Source organism: Penicillium malachiteum, assembly GCF_028827825.1.
Source record: "Penicillium malachiteum strain IBT 17515 chromosome Unknown utg000005l:1.0-9002435.0:326005.0-9005861.0, whole genome shotgun sequence".
NCBI lineage: Eukaryota > Fungi > Ascomycota > Eurotiomycetes > Eurotiales > Aspergillaceae > Penicillium > Penicillium malachiteum.
The window spans coordinates 8,357,122-8,378,057 of record NW_026643099.1 but is presented as its reverse complement, the minus strand read 5'-3'; the positions used below and the strand labels follow the sequence as shown (position 1 = coordinate 8,378,057).

Below are 20,936 nucleotides of genomic sequence, written 5' to 3'. Positions count from 1 at the left end.
TGGAGAGTCACGATCCGTGATGTGCTGTATGACAATCGTATACACTACCTCGAATCGATCCACTAAAGACACCTGGGCACGTAGTTTTGTGTGGCTATCATATTTCGAATCTTGACGTCCATAACGCACCTATCGTAAGCCAGTTCGGGCTTGGTCGCGTAAGTCCACCAGAACGAGGGGTAGACCTGACCCAGGTCATCTCAGGGGATGCGTGGTGGTAATGAGCTACTTGACGAGGTTTGGCTGGCATATGACGATGTTCGGAACCGCGCTGTTGTCACCAGGCGTTGTAGTGATATAGGGCGTGGAGCTAGAGGATATGCCAAATCATATCATTAACATACCCCTCATCTACCACACTTCTGTCAAGGCAATACAGAAGTTCGTTTGTGTAATCAAGAGCATTCTGGTAGTGAGTGTATATGCCCTTGATGAAGAGAGCATCGATAGCAAGTTCAAGCTGATTGAGGATTTCGATGGCCAGGGATATATCAACTTGGTAGTCGATCACACTTCTGGTACGGTGGGCCCGAAGTTGATTCATCAAGTTAAGTACATCCTGCCAGTGGCAGTGAGTGTAGATGATGCTAGCACAATTTGGGTTGATGTGCGGTAGAAGCGCTTGAAGCCAGTCTCGGAGAGGGGTGTATTGGTTTTGGAGTCGAGAGATAGGGCATCCTGGAATTTATACCTCGACTTGAACTAAACATTTGAACTTTCCACGTGATATATAAAGTTTTAATCTTTCAAGTTTGATGTGCCTTACCATGCTCGAGTGACCTCCAGGGCTGGCCGAGGCCCTGGCGATTCGTGTGTGGTGAAGTGGGGATCTGTTTATGGAGCTTGTGGGCTAAGCCTAATTGGGCCAAGGATGGCTAGCCCTCGAGATGTACTTCAAAGTCTTCACCATATACCCATTGACAATTGTGAATCCGTCACATACAACTGGAGCTGACCATGAAATGGGTTTGAATACACAATGACCAGTCTAATACACAGCTGGAGCCGAGCAATGGGCTTGACTACGCAATAGTCATTACTCAAGGCAACACAAGATGCTCTCCAAGATTCCGAATAAGTCATAACAAAGTCGATATGGGCCTAGCTGCTATGGTACATTTGGACTCCTTCCACAGGAAGCAACGAGAGTAAGAAAAAGAAAAAGGAAATCAGCACTCAAACATAACCCATTTCCTAAATCACCAGGCATCCACATCGAAATTTTCCTCGCCAAAGTATGAAACAACAACAGTTCGGTCCGAGAATTTACGGCCTGCAAGGGCCTTCAGTGCATTGGTGGCGGACTGTTCTGTGTCAAACTTGACGAAAATCTTACCCACGCCTGATGTTTGGCGGCCCGCACCGCCAGGACGAGGAATCTTAAGGCTCAGGACCTTGCCGAATTTGCCGCACTCCTCAGTGACATCTTCGAGGATTTCTTCGTAGTCTTCATTGTCAAGAAGTTCATCAACCGTAACCATGTTCAGGAGCTGTAGCACACGACCGGTCTCCATATCCTGAGAAGTTGTCTTGGCAAACATGGACATAGCATTGACGCCCATGTCCAGACCAGCTGCCTGAGTGGTACCGATACTAGCACGGGTGACCTTCAGGTGACGGTCACCGAGCTCCATACCATTGAGTCCTTCCACAGCAATGGGGGTGGCAGCTGGGTCCGCGTACTCGCAGAATGCGATACCCTGGACAAAAGAATAATGTTAGTAATCGATTTGCATATAGAAAATAGTTCAGCACACAGTACTCACCCGCGATTCTTCAGTAGACGCATCTTTAACTAGAATAAATGACTTGAGCTCGCCGAAGGACTTGAGCAACATTGTAACAGGCTCTTCCGGGATATAAGCCGGGATATTGGAGACGCAGATCTTATTTGGTGAATCTGGCACTTCGTTGAGAAGGACACCTTCCTGGTATTCCTGGTCTGCACTTCCATTGGGAACAATATAGTCCTTGGGCCGGCGGACCTCCAGTCCCTTATCACCACTCTCGGCCATAGTGATACCATCCAAGGCGAGAGCAACGGTTGCATCATCGGGGGTCTTGAACTCCAGAAGGGCAAATTGTGAGTCCTCGGACAATTGGGCCGAGACACAGGGGTCAACGCTCTGGACGACGTTCAGGCCGTTCAATTGCAAGTTAAAGAAAGACATGACGGCATCTCCATTAACGCCGGAGGGAATATTGTAGAGGAAAAGACGCTTGGATTGACGAGAGTTCGACGGCTTGAGAGCAGTATTCTCAACCACACCACCTGCAGGCTGGTTCATGAACGCCTGCAGACGTGTGGGATCCATTGGTTGTTGACGTGGCGCTCCGGGAAGAGGGAACATGCCAGAGAGTTTAGCTTGCTCTGCAGTGACATTTTCGTAGCCAGGGGGCTTGATATCCCATTGAGTGAGACGGCGTTTCCGTTCGAGGATGGATGGAATATCTGTCAGGTCTGGGGTAGGCTCCTTCTTTCGAGGAGGAGATGCGGATCTCTTGCGCTCTCGTCTGTCACCTCCACGGTCTCCCCGATCTCCACGCTCCCGCTCTGGGCGACCACCTTCGCGATCACCGCCACCGCGGCGAGGTCGCTCGTCAAACAGGTCACGTCGGGGTCTGTCATCAAAGTCTCGGCGGCGACCGCCGCGATCACCACGATCGCCTCCACGATCTCCTCCGCGGTTCTCTCCACGATTCTCCCCACGGGTTTCGCCACGATTCTCTCCGCGGTCACCGCGATCCCAATCCCGGTCCTCTCGGCGGTTGGAGTAGCGATCCTCGCGTTCACGGGCACGGTAGTCACGGCTAGATGAGTATGAATTGGCCTCAGGCTCACGTCGCGAGCCTCTAGGACCGAAGTGAGGAGATCGCGATCGTCTTCGTTCTCCTCTATCAGGTCTATCTCCACGTTCTGGTCGATCACCTCGGTCTGGTCGGTCGCCTCGGTCTCGCTCACGCCGCTCGTCGCGCTGAAATGATTAGTCGCAATTACACCTCTTTGTACAATGGCCACTTACATAGTAATCGCGAGGACGGCCAGAATCTAGGATTGTTAGTGTAATTCAAATAGCTAGAATAAGACTGAGCGTACCTCTGGCAGAATACGTATCACCGTTCATGTTGAGCTTGAAGATAGGAAGAAGCTCTCTTTGCTGGCTTCAGCGAAGGGGAAAACTGGAAGCTCCTGCACGGGGCGGTGATATCTCGACCGCCTTCTTTCCAGGGCAAATGTGGCAGAACAAGGCTTATCGTTTTATCGCCTTCAGGACTCGAACATTCAAATCAAACTGCAATCAAAGTCCATGCTTATTTGATATTAGGATGACTTTTACGGAGTGGCGTAAGCTGCCGGTTAGCTTATCAGAACTATGTATCAATACGACACTTCGTTGCGGCCAATCTTTCAGGTGTGTCCTATGCGACAATTTGAGTTTAATGGTGCTAACCTCCATCTAGATGGCATCAACTCCCTGAAAAGGAAGAATGGCGATGTACACTCTATGGGCGATTGCTTTCTTTGAAGCAGGATTCCAACAATCTATACTATCGGACATATCAAACTCAAACTGCTCCATCACTTCCCACTCCACCAACCTCGGAAATCCCTTCGCGCGCGCAATCAGATTTGGACAGCAGCGGCGACAGTACGAATGACCAAACACTGCGCATTATAAAACATTACCTCAATTTGACCCCAAATCTGAGTGAGCTCTATACACAATGGTCTGCGCAAGATCCCAACTTCAAGAAAAAGGCTGTCCAATTTGCCGGCATTCGGATATTGCGCCAGGATGCATGGGAAGCCTTGGTCTCGTTCATTTGCAGTAGCAACAATAACATTGCGCGGATTTCTCAAATGGTAGAGAAGCTTTGTCTCCATTATGGACCATTTGTGGCTACAGTTGACGGCCGCGCCTATCACGATTTTCCAACGCCCGAGGCCCTCGCTGGCGAGGACGTCGAAAGCAATCTGCGCGGCTTGGGTTTCGGGTATCGAGCCAAGTACATCTATCGGACCGCTATTATGGTGTCCGAGGAAAGAGATAAGGGATGGTTGAATAGTCTATGTAACCCCGAGACACCTGCATTTGGTATGGAGGCTACACCAGGCGATGAGATGAGACCTGAAGGAAGACTGGGCTACCGAGAGGCCCATGAGAAGTTACTTGAACTTCAGGGTGTTGGACCCAAAGTGGCGGACTGTGTATCCTTATTTGGTCTAGGATGGGGTGAATCCGTGCCCGTTGATACACACGGTAAGTTACTTTTGACTTCTTACATACTACATGAGTAGTCATCATCTAATAACTCTCATAGTATGGCAAATCGCGCAGCGAGATTATCGCTTTGGGAAAGGCTCGCACAAGTCATTGACAAAGGCAACGTACGACGCTGTGGGAAACCATTTTCGCAAACTTTGGGGGCAGGAAGCAGGCTGGGCACATAGTGTGCTCTTTACGGCAGACTTACGGTCATTCGCAGACCGGCTTGCGGCGACGAAGAAGGTTGATGTGACTGTGAAAGAGGACGATTCAACAGTCGAGATCAAGACAGAAGTAACGACTGCTGTGACTCTCACAGCCCTTAAGCAGGAGGAGGATGTTAAGGTGAAGGTGGAAGAGCATGAAGATATGTCTCTAATTGAACAGCCTCGTGGGAGGAAACGCAAGGCAACGCCAACGCCGGAGGAAGTAAAGCACGAGTCGCAGACTACAGAGACCCGGAGGATGTCCAAGAGAACCCGGCGATGAAGGTCACTCGCAGCATCAACTTTTGGCAAGGTTTACATTTGCTCCAGTCAAGAACAACATTGATGACTCGGTTGAGATATTTTGTATACTAGAACACACATGTAATCATGGTGATAAAGAAGGGAACAGGATTATAGATGATGATAATATAGATGTCATTGATCTAGACTAATTTTGTCGGCTGCTATAAAAATCTGTAAAATCTAGAAACAGTCAGTATGACAGCTTCTCCAATGTTTGATAAATATTCAAAGCGTATTTGATATGATCAGAAGTCCAGTTAGATCATCGAAGACGCATCCGTGAAGACACGCCGTCTGACATAAGAGGTACCAGAAATAAAGTAAAAAAGTGTGTTTTCATCATGAAAAGGGGTGGGTGTTTAAGGAGAAGGAATCGAGGATAAACTGACCTTATAAAGTGTGAGTAAAGAACATGGCGATTAATTTGGCGATTAATAAAGCGAAACAGAATCTCTAGTATAATCCAGACTGTCCAGAAAACATCAAATCCAGTGCAGCTGGGAAATAAAAGAGGGAAAAATGAAGACAACCGAGTTCATTAAATAGTGAAGACGGGAATGAAGTTCAAAAAGAGAAAATTCCTGCAGAATAAGCGAACCACGTGACCCACACACAGCCGCCCCGTTTCTACTCCCAATTATCTCCACTCCATCAAGAACGTTCTTTTTTCCATCCACCTCGACAACCTCCGACCAGATTCCCCTTCGCCGGACACTTCAGCAAAAATGGGTCGCCTTCACTCCAAGGGCAAGGGCATTGCCTCTTCCGCCATCCCCTACTCTCGCACCGCCCCCGCTTGGGTCAAGACCACCCCCGACCAGGTTGTCGACCACATCTGCAAGCTCGCCAAGAAGGGTGCTACTCCTTCCCAGATCGGTGTTGTCCTCCGTGACAGCCACGGTGTTGCCCAGGTCAAGATCGTCACCGGTATGCAATGGAATCGAATTCGCTAAAACAGAAGGAGTTTTGGGGAAATGGTCGCTAATTTTTTGCTTCGTCAATAGGTAACAAGATCCTCCGTATCTTGAAGTCCAGCGGTAGGACTCCCTTCGCCAATCCCTTTCTCGGTTCAATCGGATGAAGTGAATTGGTATAATTGCATGGAAACTGCCTCAAGAAGAATACTCTTGAGGTAGACCTGCAAGGATCCATTCATTCTCCATATGTAAAAAAAACTCTGGTTGCAGAAATGCACCAGCAGCTAAGCCTCTGCTTGGTCAAGAACAAGACTGACAGAGAGATTTTTGGAATACAGGCCTCGCTCCCGAACTCCCCGAGGACCTTTACTTCCTGATCAAGAAGGTATGTCAAATACGCCCCATTTTTCATTTGGAATTTCTTTTCTAATCAGACTTTTAGGCCGTCGCTGTCCGCAAGCACCTTGAGCGTAACCGCAAGGACAAGGACTCCAAGTTCCGCCTCATTCTGATCGAGTCCCGTATCCACCGTCTGTCCCGCTACTACAAGACCGTCGGTGTCCTGCCCCCCCACCTGGCGCTACGAGAGCGCCACTGCCTCCACCCTTGTCGCATAAGCGCCTTCATGGTGTTGTGGTTTGTGGTCTTGGAGGATCGTGGTCGTGGAGGAATACCATGGATTGTGTCCAAGTATTTCTTTTCATGGGCTAGATACGCCGGATAAAAAAGAACTATTACGAGTTATACCCTTCATGAAATCTTCTGCCATTGGCAATCGTAGAGAAGTATGGTAGATGATAATCTGCGATCTTAATTCGTAATTCATCTGCGTATCTTGATGTGATAAATACAAGGCAGGTCCGTCATACATTCATGTACAAATTCAACCAAGTGCATACATGTCATATCTTGTACATCTCTGTCAGAGAACAGATCATTCCGTTCTCACCTCTCTCGCAACAGCATTGCATAATTCAACCTGAACCCCAGCACCAAGAAGTATATGAATCCATAACCGCTGAGTATCACTGAGACGATCATTCTCTGACTTAACCTCAGCAAACATGACCGTTCTCGTCTCAGGATTCCAAAGAAAAAGATCAGGAATTCCACCACCACGCTGTTGATATTCCTGTGCCATGACCTTGCAAATGGTAGCCAGTGCCTCGCCTCGGAAATACTGAACAATCTCAATAAGATCTTCCAATTCGAACGACCAGTCAATTCCAATAGCACAGGGTTGCGCAGCTGCTTCGCGGGTATGGATTTCCCTGATGATACGCTCTGCATCACCATTCGTAATCTCGACAAGTCGATGATTTATCTCTGATGCTCGAGAAGGATAGAAAACATCCGTATGAAGATCAAGTGGACAGGTCTGGAAGGGTGTTTGGAAGACATTCGGAACGTAGGTGAAAAGGATATCGTAGAAGAGGTATCCGAACTATTTTTAATTAATCAGTGTCTTTCCAAAGACCCATAGGCATTTGCCTTAGCTGTTGAGTCACTCACCAAAGTACGAACAATCCCTCCTTCAGAATGATATCCCTTCCATCCATGATCACGATACCAACTCAAACACATACTTTCCACTCTACACTCCCCACCTTCCCGCTCATCAATCCAAATGGTAGCTTTCCCCTTCTTAACAGGTTCATCTCGGTCAATGCGAATACCTTCAATAGTTCTCTCAACAGGTTTGCTAAGCATAACATGACCAAAATCATGCTGCTCCCGCTTAACAACCTTAAGCGCCTTCTCAAGCTTCGTGATGCGTTTCTGCAGATCGTAATGGTATATCAAATGGCAAAGCTGATCTTCCAGACCTTCTTCACATGTGCGTAATGCAACTCGTTTCCAGAATTTGCGCTGGTTCTCTTCGTTTCGACCCTCCGATGATGTTAATGCCCACATGTAATGTTCCTCTAGTAAGGCTTTCCGCTGGTACCAAGCACCACGACGCGCAGCATGGAAAAGACGTTGAGCGAGAAGCTCGGTGATAACTTCATGTTCGCGTTTATGTTCCTTGAATCGACTGAGAGGTTGTAAACTCTTATGGATAATACGTGTGTAGACCCATGCTGGTGAGAATCGGCGTAGATATGCACCCTCTCCACTTTCGTAAACGGAGTCCTCTTTCTGCTGCTCTTCCTTAACCAGTCCTTGCCACCTGGGGTGAAATTTATTTGCCAGATCGATGATATTTTGTAAGGATTCTGTAGATGGAGGACCATTGAATTCCAAGATGTTGTCAATGTCAAATTGAGTCCGGATGGCAGATTCAAATTCCAAGAGTGCGGTTCTAGATGGGAAAATGGCGTTTGATCGACAGACAATATATTCGGGAAAGTTTCTCCGTGAGATTTTCGCAAGAATGATGGTTGTTAATGATTTCTCCGTCCACTCTGTTGATCGGTAGAAGACCAAGTGTACGCGCTCAAAAAGAGTCCGCAGGCCTGGCGAGAGCCGAATACAATCACCTGTGTAATCCAAAATCTTCTGTAAGATGTGGCCCTCCCTGTTCTGAGGAGATTTTGTCTGTGTATTGTTTTCAAACTTGAGACCGCTCTGCGTTTGACTAGTCTCACATAGAGCTGCCAGCAACTCTTTCTTATTTTTGCCCTGCGCTTTGACTTCTTTTGCAAAGGTTTTCAGTTCGTCAAGTAATAGTAGCGAGGACACCTCTTCCAAGGTCTTCATCTCCTGCGTTCCATCTGCAAATCGAAAACTATCTCGTAGATCTGATGTTTCGAGATCTTCATCTTCCACTTTGGGTAGTGTTCTATCGCGCTGGAGATCAACAGCTACTGCAAACAAATCTGATATGTCTGAATAGTAACCCAGCCGATTGACCCGATGCCAAGCTGAGGTCTTCCGCAAGAAGAGTCGTACATATCTAATTAAATTGCTATTAGCCTGGTTACACCGAGGGCATATGGCATTGAAGAGAATACCTACAGATACTGCGACTCATAAGACAGTTCCTTCCACTGTGTGAAAACCTCCATTTCAGCCGCACTAAACAAATGAGACTCCTCCTCCAGCACAGTCTCCAGTGCTAAATTAAACGCATCAACATAGATAGAGCTTTTGCCCTTTTTCCAGATTCCATCCCGTAACCTTACATGAAGCCCAGGTTCTGTATCCTCATTCGTCGCAAGACGAGACGTCTCATATTCTCGAATAGCTTCGTCATCCGTCTGAATAGCTGGCAATGATGTTTCCAGTTCAGTTTGACTGCTTATCGGCGGTTTCTCTGGTTCATCTTCCACGGAGATTTCCACCATGCCTGTAGATGGACTCGGACTCGAGGGCCGCTTATCGCTAGCATTGCTATCGAGGTCGGTCACTGTATCAGTGGTTCTTCTGCGTTTAACGGGACGCTGAGTATCCCAGTAATTCAGCAAAGACATGCTGTAGACAAGCCATGGAGATTCCCTTTTCCAAGGTGATCACTTCAGTCAAGTCAGTGTATGTATAGAGTTCTCGATCCTCGCGTGTTCTGCAGAAACCTTGTCGCGAGGAACACGAGATCACGTGTGCAATATTACCCAATCTGGAATATGATGTTTGTGCTGTTTGCACTGAACTAAATCTATGTTTGCATTGTTTGCAATCTAAATGATCGAACTAAATCTCACTTGAATGAACTAAGTCAACACAATGAGGGGAAACTCTTTGCAAGATTCAATATTCCATATCATTATCCCACCAACTTCATCATGGAGATCCCGGTAAGAAAAAACCCACCAGAAATGTCAACCCTAAACTAGGTCACATATACACAATTCAAGATCCTCTTCGCGTCGGCGGGAGCTTCTGGAAGCTCCACAGCTCCGCTCTGCGCAACCTTGATCCGGAGACGGAGACCCAAACCCCAACCTTTTAACCTTCGCTCAATCCACCCTCGATTCTACACTTCACGCATTCTTGAAGATCAATTTCTTATATCTACGCAGTCTCTTCCCACAGGGATCCAAGTAGATCCATCGAATCTACCCGTTGTCTCAGTCCCACTCGACGGAGCCGCAGCTAAAGGACCAGTTGCGCCGAACCTGAACCTGAATCACAATCATACTCCGAATCCGAACCATACCTCCAATTCAACTCCACACACAATGGGCGAACCTAACGGCACAAGTACACCCATCCCTGATCTCTCTGCCGCGACGCAGGTTCGACCTGGTGGTGCTCCAGCTCGCGTATATCTGAATGATAAGATTGTGCCACATCTGTTGGAAGGGATGAAGTCGATTGCTAAGGATCAGTGAGTGTATTTGTCGCTGTTGTCCTAGAGATTGTGTACTGATTATGTCCCTGTCTAGGCCGGCTAACCCGTTACGTGTGCTTGGTGAATTTTTGATTCAGAAGAGTAACGAATTGGAAGGTGATGGAAAGAACAGCGAGTAGATGTTGACGACTTGAAGATTTTGATTTGGTTTCTGGCGTTTTATTCTTGAGGTTGATTCGAGACTCGAGACTTGACTCTAAGCAATGACTCGATGAGTCAATGATCTAAGGATCAGACAATGTGTCTTAGCCTGGTTTTTCCCCCATTCTGTGGCTGTGCAGATTTACTGGGGATTTCTATCACATTTGTAGTTACACATGGGCTTCGTGATACCCTGAAATGAGAATGAATGAGCATAAAGATAATGTACTATCTAGGTATCTAAGTGCGATCTGACATGAGTCTAAGGTTAGTAAGGACTCAAACTCAAGTCCAAATATTACTTTATCGGCTCTATTGAATGAATGTACTCCAAAATTTGAATGATTGGAGTTGCTGAGTTAGCATATAATCGGCTAACAACCCTGGAGACATCATGATTTACTCAATGACCAAGGTATTCAGGCTGAATTGGTACTGATGCGGAAAATGAGGTGGTGAATAAGATGCTTTTATGAATCGCTAGCTTGATATCGAAAATCACTGTTTACCGTTCCTAGGGGGGAAAGTAAGCAGAACACTGTAGTTTGAACCTAGCCTCAGCTAGTCCTAGCAGGCGACAAGGGAGAACACATGAATCGGACAACTCAGGGTCAAATGAAACAAAGAGAATCGTGGGACACAACCTGGGCAACCATCCCCCTGCATATGCAAGTACCGAATTTCCATATGGGCCACAGGAGAAATTCGTGGAAAACCTCTTACCTTTTTGGGGAACTTCTAGCAATCATGCATTCTCCCCAGAGATCCAGGACATTATCAGACATTATTTCGCCTTGCAGTACTTTCCTGAAGCTTGGCGAACACTACAAGCGCGAAGACGAGAGAGAAAAACGGCCTTGACGGAACTGGGGGCGCATAGAAAGGTTGGGAGAGTTGTAGAAGGTGAAAGAAAGAGATAGAGGGCGACATTAGGTAAAATTGGTCGAATACAACCGGGCCGTTACTGGAAAGTTTGGTGTGCATAAGGCGAATAAGTTGATCGAGAGTGCTGAATCTCAATAGAACCGAATTACAGCGATAATTGTTTTTCTTCCTTGCCGCTATTGTTTTTTTCTTTTGTTTCCCCGAAGTTGCGTTGCGAACAGATAATAAGAGAGGCACATCATCGAGCGACCCAGAGATGACGACATGACGACATTGATGATTCGAGAATGGGTTGCCGAGTCGGTCGCAGTAGGCCGATGTGGCTTCGAATTACCGTTTGTGAAACGTGACGTGAAAGAGGAAACCAGCAATAAAAAAGAAAGAAGCATAAAAGACAAAGAAGACGACGCCCGTAGCCCGTCGGTCAAAATCCCGCATTAAAACAATTTGAGAAAGAGTAAAAAGAGATGGGATAACAGAAGAAAAAAAGCAAATGGGGAAGGGTGAGGAAGGAGGTAAGAAAATCAGGAAACTGGGAGCAGTGGAACGTTCAACCATAAAGGGGGAGATACGAGGGATTTGTCAATATCTCCTGAAAAAGGGTTACATTACCTACTGCCATAGCGCTCCTCACCGCCACGGCCCTCGTAAGAGCGACCTCCACTAGCACCACCAGAGTAGGGCTCACGGGGCTCACGAGGCTCACGAGGAGGAGCAGCATCGTAGCTAGGAGGGTTGGCATCACGGTCGTAGTAGGCACCGCCGTTGCCAGCAGCACCACCACTACCACCACCACCACCAGCGCGAGGCTCATCGGCACCACCACTGCCACTGCCACCACCACCTCCACGGCGGTCTTCACGGCGATCATCGCGTCCGTAACGGTCGTTGTAACGGTCGGGGCCACCAGCACCGCCACCTCCACGGTATCCATAGTCGTCGCGGGAACCACGGCGGTAGTCACGGTCACCATAGTCGCGAGAACGGTATTCGCTGCTGCCACTGCCACCACCACCACCACCACCTCCACTGCCACCACCGCGGCCGTATTCGCGGCCATAGTCACGGCGCTCGTTGTAGGAATCGTAACGGCCATAGCGATAGTAGTCGTCATCACGGCGACGCCAGTTACCACCACCACCAGGACCACGGCGGTCATCGTAGCGATCACCACGGCGAGGGGGGCCACGGCCACCACCACCACCAGGGCCACCAGGACCACCGGCACCATCTAAGCAGGGAAAAAAATTAGTCTGGGGAAATAGAGACGATAGAGGGATATAAAAACATACCACGCTTGGGAGGACCGAAGTATTTGCCAGGGGTGGGAGTACGGGGACGGCTACGGCGAGCCTTCTCAATGCTCAAGGTACGGCCCTCGATGACTTCACCCTGGAGACCTTCCTTGGCGGCATCAGCCTGCTCGCCAGTGCTCATGTTGACAAAGCCGAAGCCACGAGACTCCTTGGTGTGGGGGTCAAGCATGATAGAGCAGTTATCGACATCACCGTACTTCTCGAAGAGACGCGAGATATCGGATTCGGTGAGACGGGGGTGAATGCCAGTGACGAAGAGGTTGGAGCCGGTGTTCTGAGCTCCTTCCTCCTCCATCTCCTCCTGCACCAGAGGGTTGCGCTTGGGGAGGGGACTGGAAAAATTGTCAGTAATTGTACTTATTTTATTCCTAAACAATAAGATAAACAACATACCGCTCACGCTCACGCTCATCAGGACGTCCGTTGGGGGAGCGGCTGCGGGCGCGGTCGCGGTCGCTGCGAGGCTCATCGCGAGGTGAGGCGCTACGGTCACGGTCGTACCGGGGCTCGTCTAGATAAAAGGGGGGGTTAATTATCAAATCGTAGAGTACTGAGATCGTAAATATCGTACCGGCGTAACGGCCGTTGTCGTTATCGTAGTCAGCCATGATGATGAAGGACAGGAAACGGTTGATGGAAGGAGGAAGGGAAGAAAGAGATGAGAAATGTGAGCTGATAAGAGCGGGCGCTAGGACTCCGGAAGGGAACAACAACCCCGAGTGCAGCTTTGTCAAGAATCAACTTCTACGTCCACTACCAAATGAATGGAAATTTTGTAAATAGAAAAAAAAAGAAAGTGAGGAAAACTATGTAAAGATCTCAAATAAATAGAGATTGAAAGAAAAGAAAGAAAGGACAAGGTGCCATCAGGCAGATCGCGAATACTACATAAGGCAGCTGGACATCCAGTTTGCGCGTGACTGGTCATATGTACAATGCAGGAGCTCGCTTTGTTGCAGAAAATAGATAATATAGGAATTAAAATTCTAGATCAATTTTGATGATTTATTGTGGTCAAAAAAAGTATGAATTACATAGCTATTAACTACTATTCCAGCGATTGAAAGGAACAAACACACCAACTCCTGCCTGCGCCCGTTGCTTATGGGAAATCATAAAATGAAAAAAAAAGAATCTCTAGCCCCGTAAACGACGAGTACGCCGGACCTTCTGAGGCTTCTCTGTATCCGGTGCAACCTTTGTAGTAGGGTCAAGCTCATCGTCTACCAGGTCTTGGAGTTCATCCTCGTCCAGCTCACTCAGCTCTTCACTCATACCACGCATAACATCACGGCCAGTCCAGCGCTCTTCATGGACAGTGGTTCCAATAGGGTCAAAAGGTTGCATGTACCACTGAATACCACCTTGTGCCAAAGGAAGTTGCTGGTCCTCTTCACTCAAGATCGGGGTTGGGTGGCGGTGGTAGGCAATGTTGATATTGGGCTTGATCTCTGGAGTTGAGACCGGCTCGGCAGCAGGAGCGCCATTGGTAATGATCTCTTCGGTAGTCTCAGCTACTTCTGTGCCCTGATTCTCAACATCGGTGGTCTCTGCAGTAGTCACAGTTGGTTCCACACCCTCCATGGCGTCGGGGTGACCATTAACTTGATCAAGCTCGAGCTCATTATCACCTTCGTCCACCGAGTCTCGGCGAGACATTACACTTTGATCGAAAATGGCATCCAATTCTTTCAGCTCCTTTTCAAATGGTTTGCGGTTCAACTCGCTCTCCTTGCGGATCGCATCCTCCAAAGCAGGTTGGATAGATTTTATAATCCGCTTGGCAAGCTTTCGTTTCTCACGTTGTTCCAGACTAAGTTCGGGAGCACGGCCGCTGATCTGTGCTTGCAGCTCGGCAGTATCCCCAGCGGGGCCCACTCCGATCTCCGAAGTAAAGAGACTGGCAAGATCAGCAGAGAAAGATGATACAGAGGGATAAAATCGTTCCTGCAAGCGTTTGCGAATGGATAAGAGACCAGCCGCGAAAGTTCCTTTTCCATCTAGACTGTAGGAATATTAGTTTCCAATTTCCACCCAACAGGAATGAAGGTAAAACTTACACTTGAGCTTTCTCAAAGATTGGCCACAACAAAGGGAATACTGGGAAGTAGACAATATCGACAATGCTTCGAAGCATCTCAGCATCCTTAAGCTTCTCTCTCTCACGCTTCTTAACTTCATCACACAGCATTCTCAGACGATCGAGGTCTTTGTAGAGTCGCTCGCCGAATTCCATACGACGATGGATACGCTTATGACCCGTCGCACCCATGGCCATGTAGTCTCGCCGAGTCATTTCCATAGATGAGAAGGTCTCGAGCTGGAGTTGGAGTCGCTTGAGTAGAGCAGCTCCACGACGAGCCTCACGCTTCAGTGTCCAGTATTTGCAAGCATCTTCCGCATACTGCTTTCGACCACGAACAGTAAACCGAGCAAGACAAGCCACGATTGAAGTTAGAAGCACTTGTGGAATGACAGGAGCACCAGAAGGTAGCTTCCAGATCGTTCTTGGAGGCGCGCGCTTGCGTTTGTTACCGCCGACAGTGAGAGTGATGCGGGGAGTGTGGAGACGCTCTTCCTCTTCATCAATATGCGCAGGTCCCATGGATAACGCCGCGGCTTGGCTATCGCCCCATCGTTTACCTTGCATGGTATTGCGATAGTACTCTATTGCATCTGCAGTCGCAGCATCGGTCCCATGCTCCAGTCGCCAGTCTTGTGGAACGTGTTTATCGCAAAATGCCTTGAGAAGATGAGAATCCATGAGCCCATGGCCAATCTTCATCTTCAGATAAAGCTGAGCGCGACGCGCACAAGACACATGGAATGCAACGAAACAGCTCTTATTGCTACATTGGATCGAGGATCCCATCTTCTGCTTGCAAATGTAGCAAAGCAGTTTCCATCGGCTGCGCGGTACTTTTTCAACATCTGTGACGGGTTCCATTAAGGATGGATTGCCGATTGAAACCTCAGGGATCCAAATAGAGCACAAGAGATGAGCCCATTTAGAGGAAGTGGTTTGCTTGAACGCACCCTCGGTATTTGGACAGAAAATACAATTGGTAGTTCCTCGTCCAAGTAACTGGCATTTCCGACAAAGCCATTGGCCTTCAGGAATGAAGGGAACACCATAGCACTCCTGATGGACAGCAAGATCACAGCCATCGCAGAAGACGATCGCATTGGAGTTTTCGCAATCACCATCATCACAGATAGCACACTTGCTGTCCTGTTCTTCCCCGGGTCCAGCAGTCTCTCCGTTCACAGCCGCAGCCGAGCTGGATCGCGGGCGCTGTGTTTGCGGAGGCTTGGGATTTGGTTTTGGAATCCGTTTCTCTAGCGCATGCCATTCCTTCTCGATCTTTGTCATGGTAATCTCAAAGATAGCAGGCTTAATAGGTTCCAGTTGGTCCTCCCTACGCTTAGCGTTGTAGTCGTCCAGCCATTTCTCATCTTGCTCGTCCATGTCGTACTCGACGCGTCCACTCATCGCATTGACATCACCCTCTGCCGTGGCAGGCTGAATGACATCCATATCATCTTCTTGAGCGCCTTCGGTCATTCGAATAAAGCGACGATCGTGGCGGAGAAACAGATCACTTTCTTGGTATCCAACACTGGCCATAGTGCGGTCGACATAGTTCTGTTGACCAACGCCTTTCTTCTCGTAAAATGTGAATGGATCTTGGAGTCGGAACGAGGGTTTAGGTAGGGTTAACTTTTCGCGAGGGTTTGGACCTGGTGGAGGGATGATCTTGGGACCCTGTTTTTGAGCAAGTAGAGCATTAAGAATCGCCTCTGGGCGACGTGGCGGACGTCCAGGTCTGCGCTTGAAAGGTATGGGGGATGCCATGTCCGGCGACAAGATCATTGGGCTACCTGAGCCATCTGAGATAGTGGCACCAGCCAGTGCCTCGAGAGTCAAGGCGTGAGCAGCCGGGTCTACTGTGTCCACCTCCTCGGCAGTGAAGACTGCTATCTTGCCATCAATGTCTAGGTCAGGATGGAACTCTTCCCAGCCTCTTTCTTCACGTGGTTTGTATCCATCGCCTTGTTGTAACGCCAGCGCGGCGGCTGTTGATGATGTGAAGCGACCGCGGTTTTGGCTCTTATCACGACGGGGACGCGTCACGGATGGCGGCGTTGTAGGTACAGGAGGTGGAGGAGGAGGGGCATGAATATTATGGTTCATTTTGAGTGGAGGGCGACCTCGTGCGCTGGTGGGTGGTTTGTTGGGTGAAGTGGTTTTCTTATCTGGGGTAGGAGGTGTAATCTCTTCGGCTAGTTCAACTTCGATGAATCGTCCACCTCCCCCCGGCCGCCAGGCACATACTTGCGCTTCTTTAAAGGAGGACCTTCAGGGGAGTGAAGGCTACTTCGGGTTGGTTTGGTGGTTGACTTGGGAGTAGAACGGGATGGTCTGCTTGAAATGGATTTTCTAGGCATAAGTGCCATATCATTCCATGAAGCTTTGATAACCTCCCCGTTTTTGTTGATCGGCGTTGGCTTTGGGATGGATTGACAATCGATAAGTCGGTACTCAGGGGAGGGTAGCAATACAACAACGTGGTGTAAATTAAGGCAACACTCGATACAAGCAAACCAAGCAACTAAGAAAAAGAGAGTAACAGCGCTGAAATAATTAAAGTGAGCCTAAGTTTGAAGGAAATACTATTAGTGCATCTCAGGAAGTTGCTTTGTTATCGTTCAAGGCGGAGACGGGGGGATATCTGCCTTAGGTGTCTATTCCAACTCTGGCCACAGCTCCGGTCCAAGTACACAAGCTTCCCCGCATACTGACTCCTGGAACAGCGAGTTCAATAACTTTCAAAAAGGAACTCATTTCGTTTTGAGATATGAGTGGATCTGGTGAAAACAAGTATCTACCTTCTTTTTATCTTATGATGATGGCCAGTCTTGCTAATAATTCGCTGATCCTCTAGGTGGCGTGGGCCCGGTCGCCAGTCGTCGCAACGTCACTCTGGCAATGCAAACCGCGATCGCACTGGTGGACAAGGGGGCGCGCAAGGTGGAAACAATACTTGGGGGAACACTAGCTCATCTCAGGAACAACATGTTTCTGTCCGAGGCTTCAACACTGCTGAAGCTAAGAGCATCCTGAAGAGAGGTAGGCCGGACTCTGTATCTCTGTACCCGACTAAACTGACCAGCACGTCCCAATTGTTATCACAGGACCTAATGGTACGTCTCTCTCCTTATCGAACCACCACTTCAATTATGTCTAACTGGTTCATTCTCGCAGAAACAAAGCCAATCTTCTACAAACCAACTGGAAAAGATGCGAGCAGCCAACGATCGGGCGGTCCTTGGGGCGCGAAATGTATGCAGACTACCCTCATGATACAATATTATTATCCAACTATACGGACTGGTCACTGACCATTCCAGCCAACACGATGGCAAACGGCAAGGATTTCTTCGTCGAGCTCCGCAAGCAAGTCGCGGCCCTGCAGAAAGGCGGCCCTGTTGTCGGAGGCTGATCCACGATATCTGGATCTACCGTTTCATTATTCTTTTTCGGTCCCTACATAGCACAGGGACCTTAGGTTTGCTTATGTTTCACGGATTAGAGCGGCGCATCATCGATACCCTACTGCGGCGGTTTCTGGGATGTGGTGGAAGGATTCGGATGGACAGGAAAGGAGGTTCGCACCTACTGTGCTGTAACATTGCATCGGCGTTTGATTATCTGAGGTACTATTGGTCTAGCATGAGACAGTTGTATGTACTTCATAAAAGCATAAAATGGGTTTAAGATCTCCGACAGGACCAAGATTTGTCTCTATAAATATATCTAATTTACAATATGGGGGCGTCCAAAGGGACTGTTGCTATCGCTAATATACACTCATTGAGCTGACTCGGCGTCTCGAATCCATCCATTCGGACCTAGGATTCCTCCATCTTCGGCTTCAGGATCAAGTGTCCATTTCCGAAGAGCACGACAGCTTAAATCAGATCGCCATCCGGCCTCAAACATCTCAATGCCCGCCCATCCAATCATGGCTGCATTATCCGTGCATAGACTCGGAGGCGGTGCAACAATCTTGATATGGTCAAATCCTCGAACATCCAGGAATGATCGAAGCACAGCCATTAAGAATCTGTTGGCCGCGACACCGCCACTAACAACTAGTGTCTTGATCTCTTCTTCATCACGGTGTCTCAACCGAAGACTCTCGAGTGCAATGATAGTCCGTGACGCAAGATGCTCGAAAGAAATACGCATCGCCTCTCGTCCAAGATCGACGCGCTCCTCGTGAGATAGTTGGTCCTCTCGAGCGGAGACAATCTTGTTAACCGTACTCGCCACTGATGAGAAACTAAGCCGCAGTGCCCTAGTATTAGCAAACGGCGTAGTAAGGCTCCAACCCCACGGGCTCTGTTTCTTGATAACCTCCTCTCCGCGATTAAGTGGCGGACGATAGTCGGCGAAATCCGTAGGGCCATTCGGGAAGACAAATTGTTCCAAAGTCTTGCCATACATTGTACTCTTAGCCTCTTGCAGCAGAGAAGCAGGTACGATATCACGGGCGGCCTTATCCAAAGTATCACCAATTGCGACATCCTCGCTAGAAGCCAAGATCTTGTGATCTGTGAGAGACTGCGAGTGTACCAGAATTGAGTGTCCACCCGAAACAAGAATAGACAGAAACGGGAACTCGGGTGTTATGGCCCCCGATGTCGTGGATTCATTGTTTCCTGATTCCATGCAAGAGACCAGTCGAGGAGTCAATAGATGCGCTTGCATATGGTGAACTCCTACCACAGGTATTTGCCATGCAACCGAGAGAGCCTTCCCAGTATCGAGTCCGACGAAAAGATTCGAACGCATCCCAGGTCCTCTAGTAGCTGAGATGAGATCCGGTCGCCGGCGACTCGATCCATCTCTGAGACTGATTGTTTTTTCTCCATTTTTGGGGGCTGGTAGGTATCCGAGAGCTTTATCGACGAGGTTCGCAAGGTTCTCTTGATGGGATTCGAGGGCGAGGACAGGGTGGATGCCGCGGTGTGCTCGCGAGTCGCAGGTTATGTTCTCGAGGAAGTGGATTTTGGCTTTATTCACAAGAGGTGATTCACTGGTCTTTTCGACGATCGCTACTGATGTGTCGTCACTATTGCAAAGAGTATCAGTATGGAAACTACTTTGCACTCCTGGAGCTATCTCGATCACTCACCATGATGTCTCAATTGCGAGGGTTAGTAAATCCCTCCGTTGTCTGGATATCCTGCGCGATAATCCAGTGACCGACTTGCGCAAAGTCGCAACTGAAGCTGTTGAGAAGAACATTGAAGAGCTGGAACATTGGAGTGTCGCGCGAGAAAAGACCGGAACCGCACGGACCAGCGAGCCCTCAAAGCCTGCCCTAACACCAGTATATAACCTTTCCAAGGGTGAGATGTTCACTTTAGTAATTTACAATAGTCTGGAATCTACAGGAGATAGACCTCTTTTCCGATTCGGGTACTCAAGACTCTTTTTGACTCAGTTGACCTCTTCAGTTTTACAATACATGCTATAATAGCAACTACGTATGAATCTACTTTCACAGACGGAAATCCAACTGAGCAATTGTCAAGTGGTTCATACAGCCACCAGGGCATGCATGTTGATGCAAATAAATCAAATTGTCTGATCGCCAAAATATGTTCGCATCTGTAAAGACTGACTATACAGGGGAGGGGAATATACATGTGTATGCTAAAATCGTAGTCATCAATCATCAGAATATCCCAACCTCAACACCTCCAATCTGAATCAAACTCAAGACGGTGCATGGCAAGCTCGGACGGTATATGAACTATCGCGATATCATGCATCGTCGGACAAATGCAAGACGTCTGGTAGTTTGGAGCTTTCCATCTATCACCATGACCAAGTGACCAAGTTGGGATTCTTTGGTGCGATCTTCAGCTCAGAGAGAAAGCTGATGATGCAAGCCAAACATGGAAAGCATCATTGCTTCATCTTCACTGCAGGTTTCCGAAAATACCATGTCGAACTCCTTGGACTTTGATCTATCTCCGCTTGACTCGGACAGGACCACCGTATTGAATTGAGATCCAAGAAAAGCTCACTGGCGAACCGACCAACGTCGTTCTTCGCGAGACATCTTGGTATGTGTTCCGTAGTATTCATCTGGATTCTCAATAGGCGTCACACAGTAGACTGTGGGTGTGAATTGGAATTGAATGCGCTTTTCTGATGTCTCCGGACGTCCTGACTGGTGCTTCTTGAGGATACTCTTCGTTGAACAAGAGTTGGTGTATGCATAATTGGGAACCTGGAATGTCGAGAATCTCACAACTGCTGGACTTTGTGCAGAGACTGGTGAGATTGGTGTTCGTGGAGCCACGACGGGTGACTTGAGCTTGAGGGTTGGGCGAGTATTCTGCGCAACGGCAGTGTTCAAGGCCAACTGAGGACGGGCAGCGCGAGCGTACATTGTGACTTGACGATTTTCACTTGACGATGTACTGAGTAGAATAGGGTATATGGATTTTCTTTTTCGCAGAGGAGCTTTGATCAACAAAGGGCGAAGAAGAGTAGTAGAGTAATGGAGTATGAGCGAAGTGATAAT

General features: G+C 48.4%; 11 protein-coding genes across 11 annotated transcripts; 4 read left to right on the top strand and 7 right to left on the bottom strand.

Moving 5' to 3' along the window:
- Positions 1 to 225: 225 nt before the first annotated feature.
- Positions 226 to 544, bottom strand: N7483_013122 (uncharacterized protein; the record flags this gene model as incomplete). Its single annotated transcript, XM_057096549.1, has 2 exons — positions 226 to 310; positions 345 to 544. 2 exons carry the CDS (start codon positions 542 to 544, stop codon positions 226 to 228), a joined length of 285 nt encoding a protein of 94 aa, XP_056942520.1.
- A 655-nt stretch (positions 545 to 1,199) lies between these two features.
- N7483_013121 (splicing factor u2af large subunit) lies at positions 1,200 to 3,125 on the bottom strand (the record flags this gene model as incomplete). Its single annotated transcript, XM_057096548.1, has 4 exons — positions 1,200 to 1,700; positions 1,767 to 2,966; positions 3,024 to 3,049; positions 3,098 to 3,125. 4 exons carry the CDS (start codon positions 3,123 to 3,125, stop codon positions 1,200 to 1,202), a joined length of 1,755 nt encoding a protein of 584 aa, XP_056942519.1.
- A 202-nt stretch (positions 3,126 to 3,327) lies between these two features.
- N7483_013120 (8-oxoguanine glycosylase OGG1) lies at positions 3,328 to 4,757 on the top strand (the record flags this gene model as incomplete). The annotated part of the gene is made up of 3 exons (XM_057096547.1): positions 3,328 to 3,413; positions 3,463 to 4,262; positions 4,324 to 4,757. 3 exons carry the CDS (start codon positions 3,328 to 3,330, stop codon positions 4,755 to 4,757), a joined length of 1,320 nt encoding a protein of 439 aa, XP_056942518.1.
- A 748-nt stretch (positions 4,758 to 5,505) lies between these two features.
- Positions 5,506 to 6,421, top strand: N7483_013119 (40S ribosomal uS15 domain-containing protein; the record flags this gene model as incomplete). The annotated part of the gene is made up of 4 exons (XM_057096546.1): positions 5,506 to 5,707; positions 5,785 to 5,817; positions 6,036 to 6,082; positions 6,140 to 6,421. 4 exons carry the CDS (start codon positions 5,506 to 5,508, stop codon positions 6,419 to 6,421), a joined length of 564 nt encoding a protein of 187 aa, XP_056942517.1.
- Positions 6,422 to 6,631: 210 nt separating this feature from the next.
- Positions 6,632 to 9,110, bottom strand: N7483_013118 (fanconi-associated nuclease 1; the record flags this gene model as incomplete). The annotated part of the gene is made up of 3 exons (XM_057096545.1): positions 6,632 to 7,141; positions 7,210 to 8,593; positions 8,656 to 9,110. 3 exons carry the CDS (start codon positions 9,108 to 9,110, stop codon positions 6,632 to 6,634), a joined length of 2,349 nt encoding a protein of 782 aa, XP_056942516.1.
- Positions 9,111 to 9,815: 705 nt separating this feature from the next.
- Positions 9,816 to 10,107, top strand: N7483_013117 (DPY30/SDC1 family protein; the record flags this gene model as incomplete). Its single annotated transcript, XM_057096544.1, has 2 exons — positions 9,816 to 9,964; positions 10,023 to 10,107. The coding sequence occupies 2 exons, from the start codon at positions 9,816 to 9,818 to the stop codon at positions 10,105 to 10,107; spliced, it is 234 nt and encodes a 77-aa protein (XP_056942515.1).
- A 1,515-nt stretch (positions 10,108 to 11,622) lies between these two features.
- N7483_013116 (RNA recognition motif domain-containing protein) lies at positions 11,623 to 12,938 on the bottom strand (the record flags this gene model as incomplete). Its single annotated transcript, XM_057096543.1, has 4 exons — positions 11,623 to 12,245; positions 12,307 to 12,662; positions 12,724 to 12,841; positions 12,902 to 12,938. 4 exons carry the CDS (start codon positions 12,936 to 12,938, stop codon positions 11,623 to 11,625), a joined length of 1,134 nt encoding a protein of 377 aa, XP_056942514.1.
- Positions 12,939 to 13,467: 529 nt separating this feature from the next.
- N7483_013115 (putative PHD finger domain protein) lies at positions 13,468 to 16,525 on the bottom strand (the record flags this gene model as incomplete). Its single annotated transcript, XM_057096542.1, has 2 exons — positions 13,468 to 14,335; positions 14,391 to 16,525. 2 exons carry the CDS (start codon positions 16,523 to 16,525, stop codon positions 13,468 to 13,470), a joined length of 3,003 nt encoding a protein of 1,000 aa, XP_056942513.1.
- A 664-nt stretch (positions 16,526 to 17,189) lies between these two features.
- On the top strand, positions 17,190 to 17,834 carry N7483_013114 (uncharacterized protein; the record flags this gene model as incomplete). Its single annotated transcript, XM_057096541.1, has 5 exons — positions 17,190 to 17,212; positions 17,277 to 17,461; positions 17,527 to 17,535; positions 17,597 to 17,674; positions 17,743 to 17,834. 5 exons carry the CDS (start codon positions 17,190 to 17,192, stop codon positions 17,832 to 17,834), a joined length of 387 nt encoding a protein of 128 aa, XP_056942512.1.
- Positions 17,835 to 18,202: 368 nt separating this feature from the next.
- N7483_013113 (N(6)-L-threonylcarbamoyladenine synthase family protein) lies at positions 18,203 to 19,645 on the bottom strand (the record flags this gene model as incomplete). The annotated part of the gene is made up of 2 exons (XM_057096540.1): positions 18,203 to 19,469; positions 19,533 to 19,645. The coding sequence occupies 2 exons, from the start codon at positions 19,643 to 19,645 to the stop codon at positions 18,203 to 18,205; spliced, it is 1,380 nt and encodes a 459-aa protein (XP_056942511.1).
- Positions 19,646 to 20,429: 784 nt separating this feature from the next.
- Positions 20,430 to 20,801, bottom strand: N7483_013112 (uncharacterized protein; the record flags this gene model as incomplete). Its single annotated transcript, XM_057096539.1, has 1 exon — positions 20,430 to 20,801. The coding sequence occupies one exon, from the start codon at positions 20,799 to 20,801 to the stop codon at positions 20,430 to 20,432; it is 372 nt and encodes a 123-aa protein (XP_056942510.1).
- Positions 20,802 to 20,936: the final 135 nt, after the last annotated feature.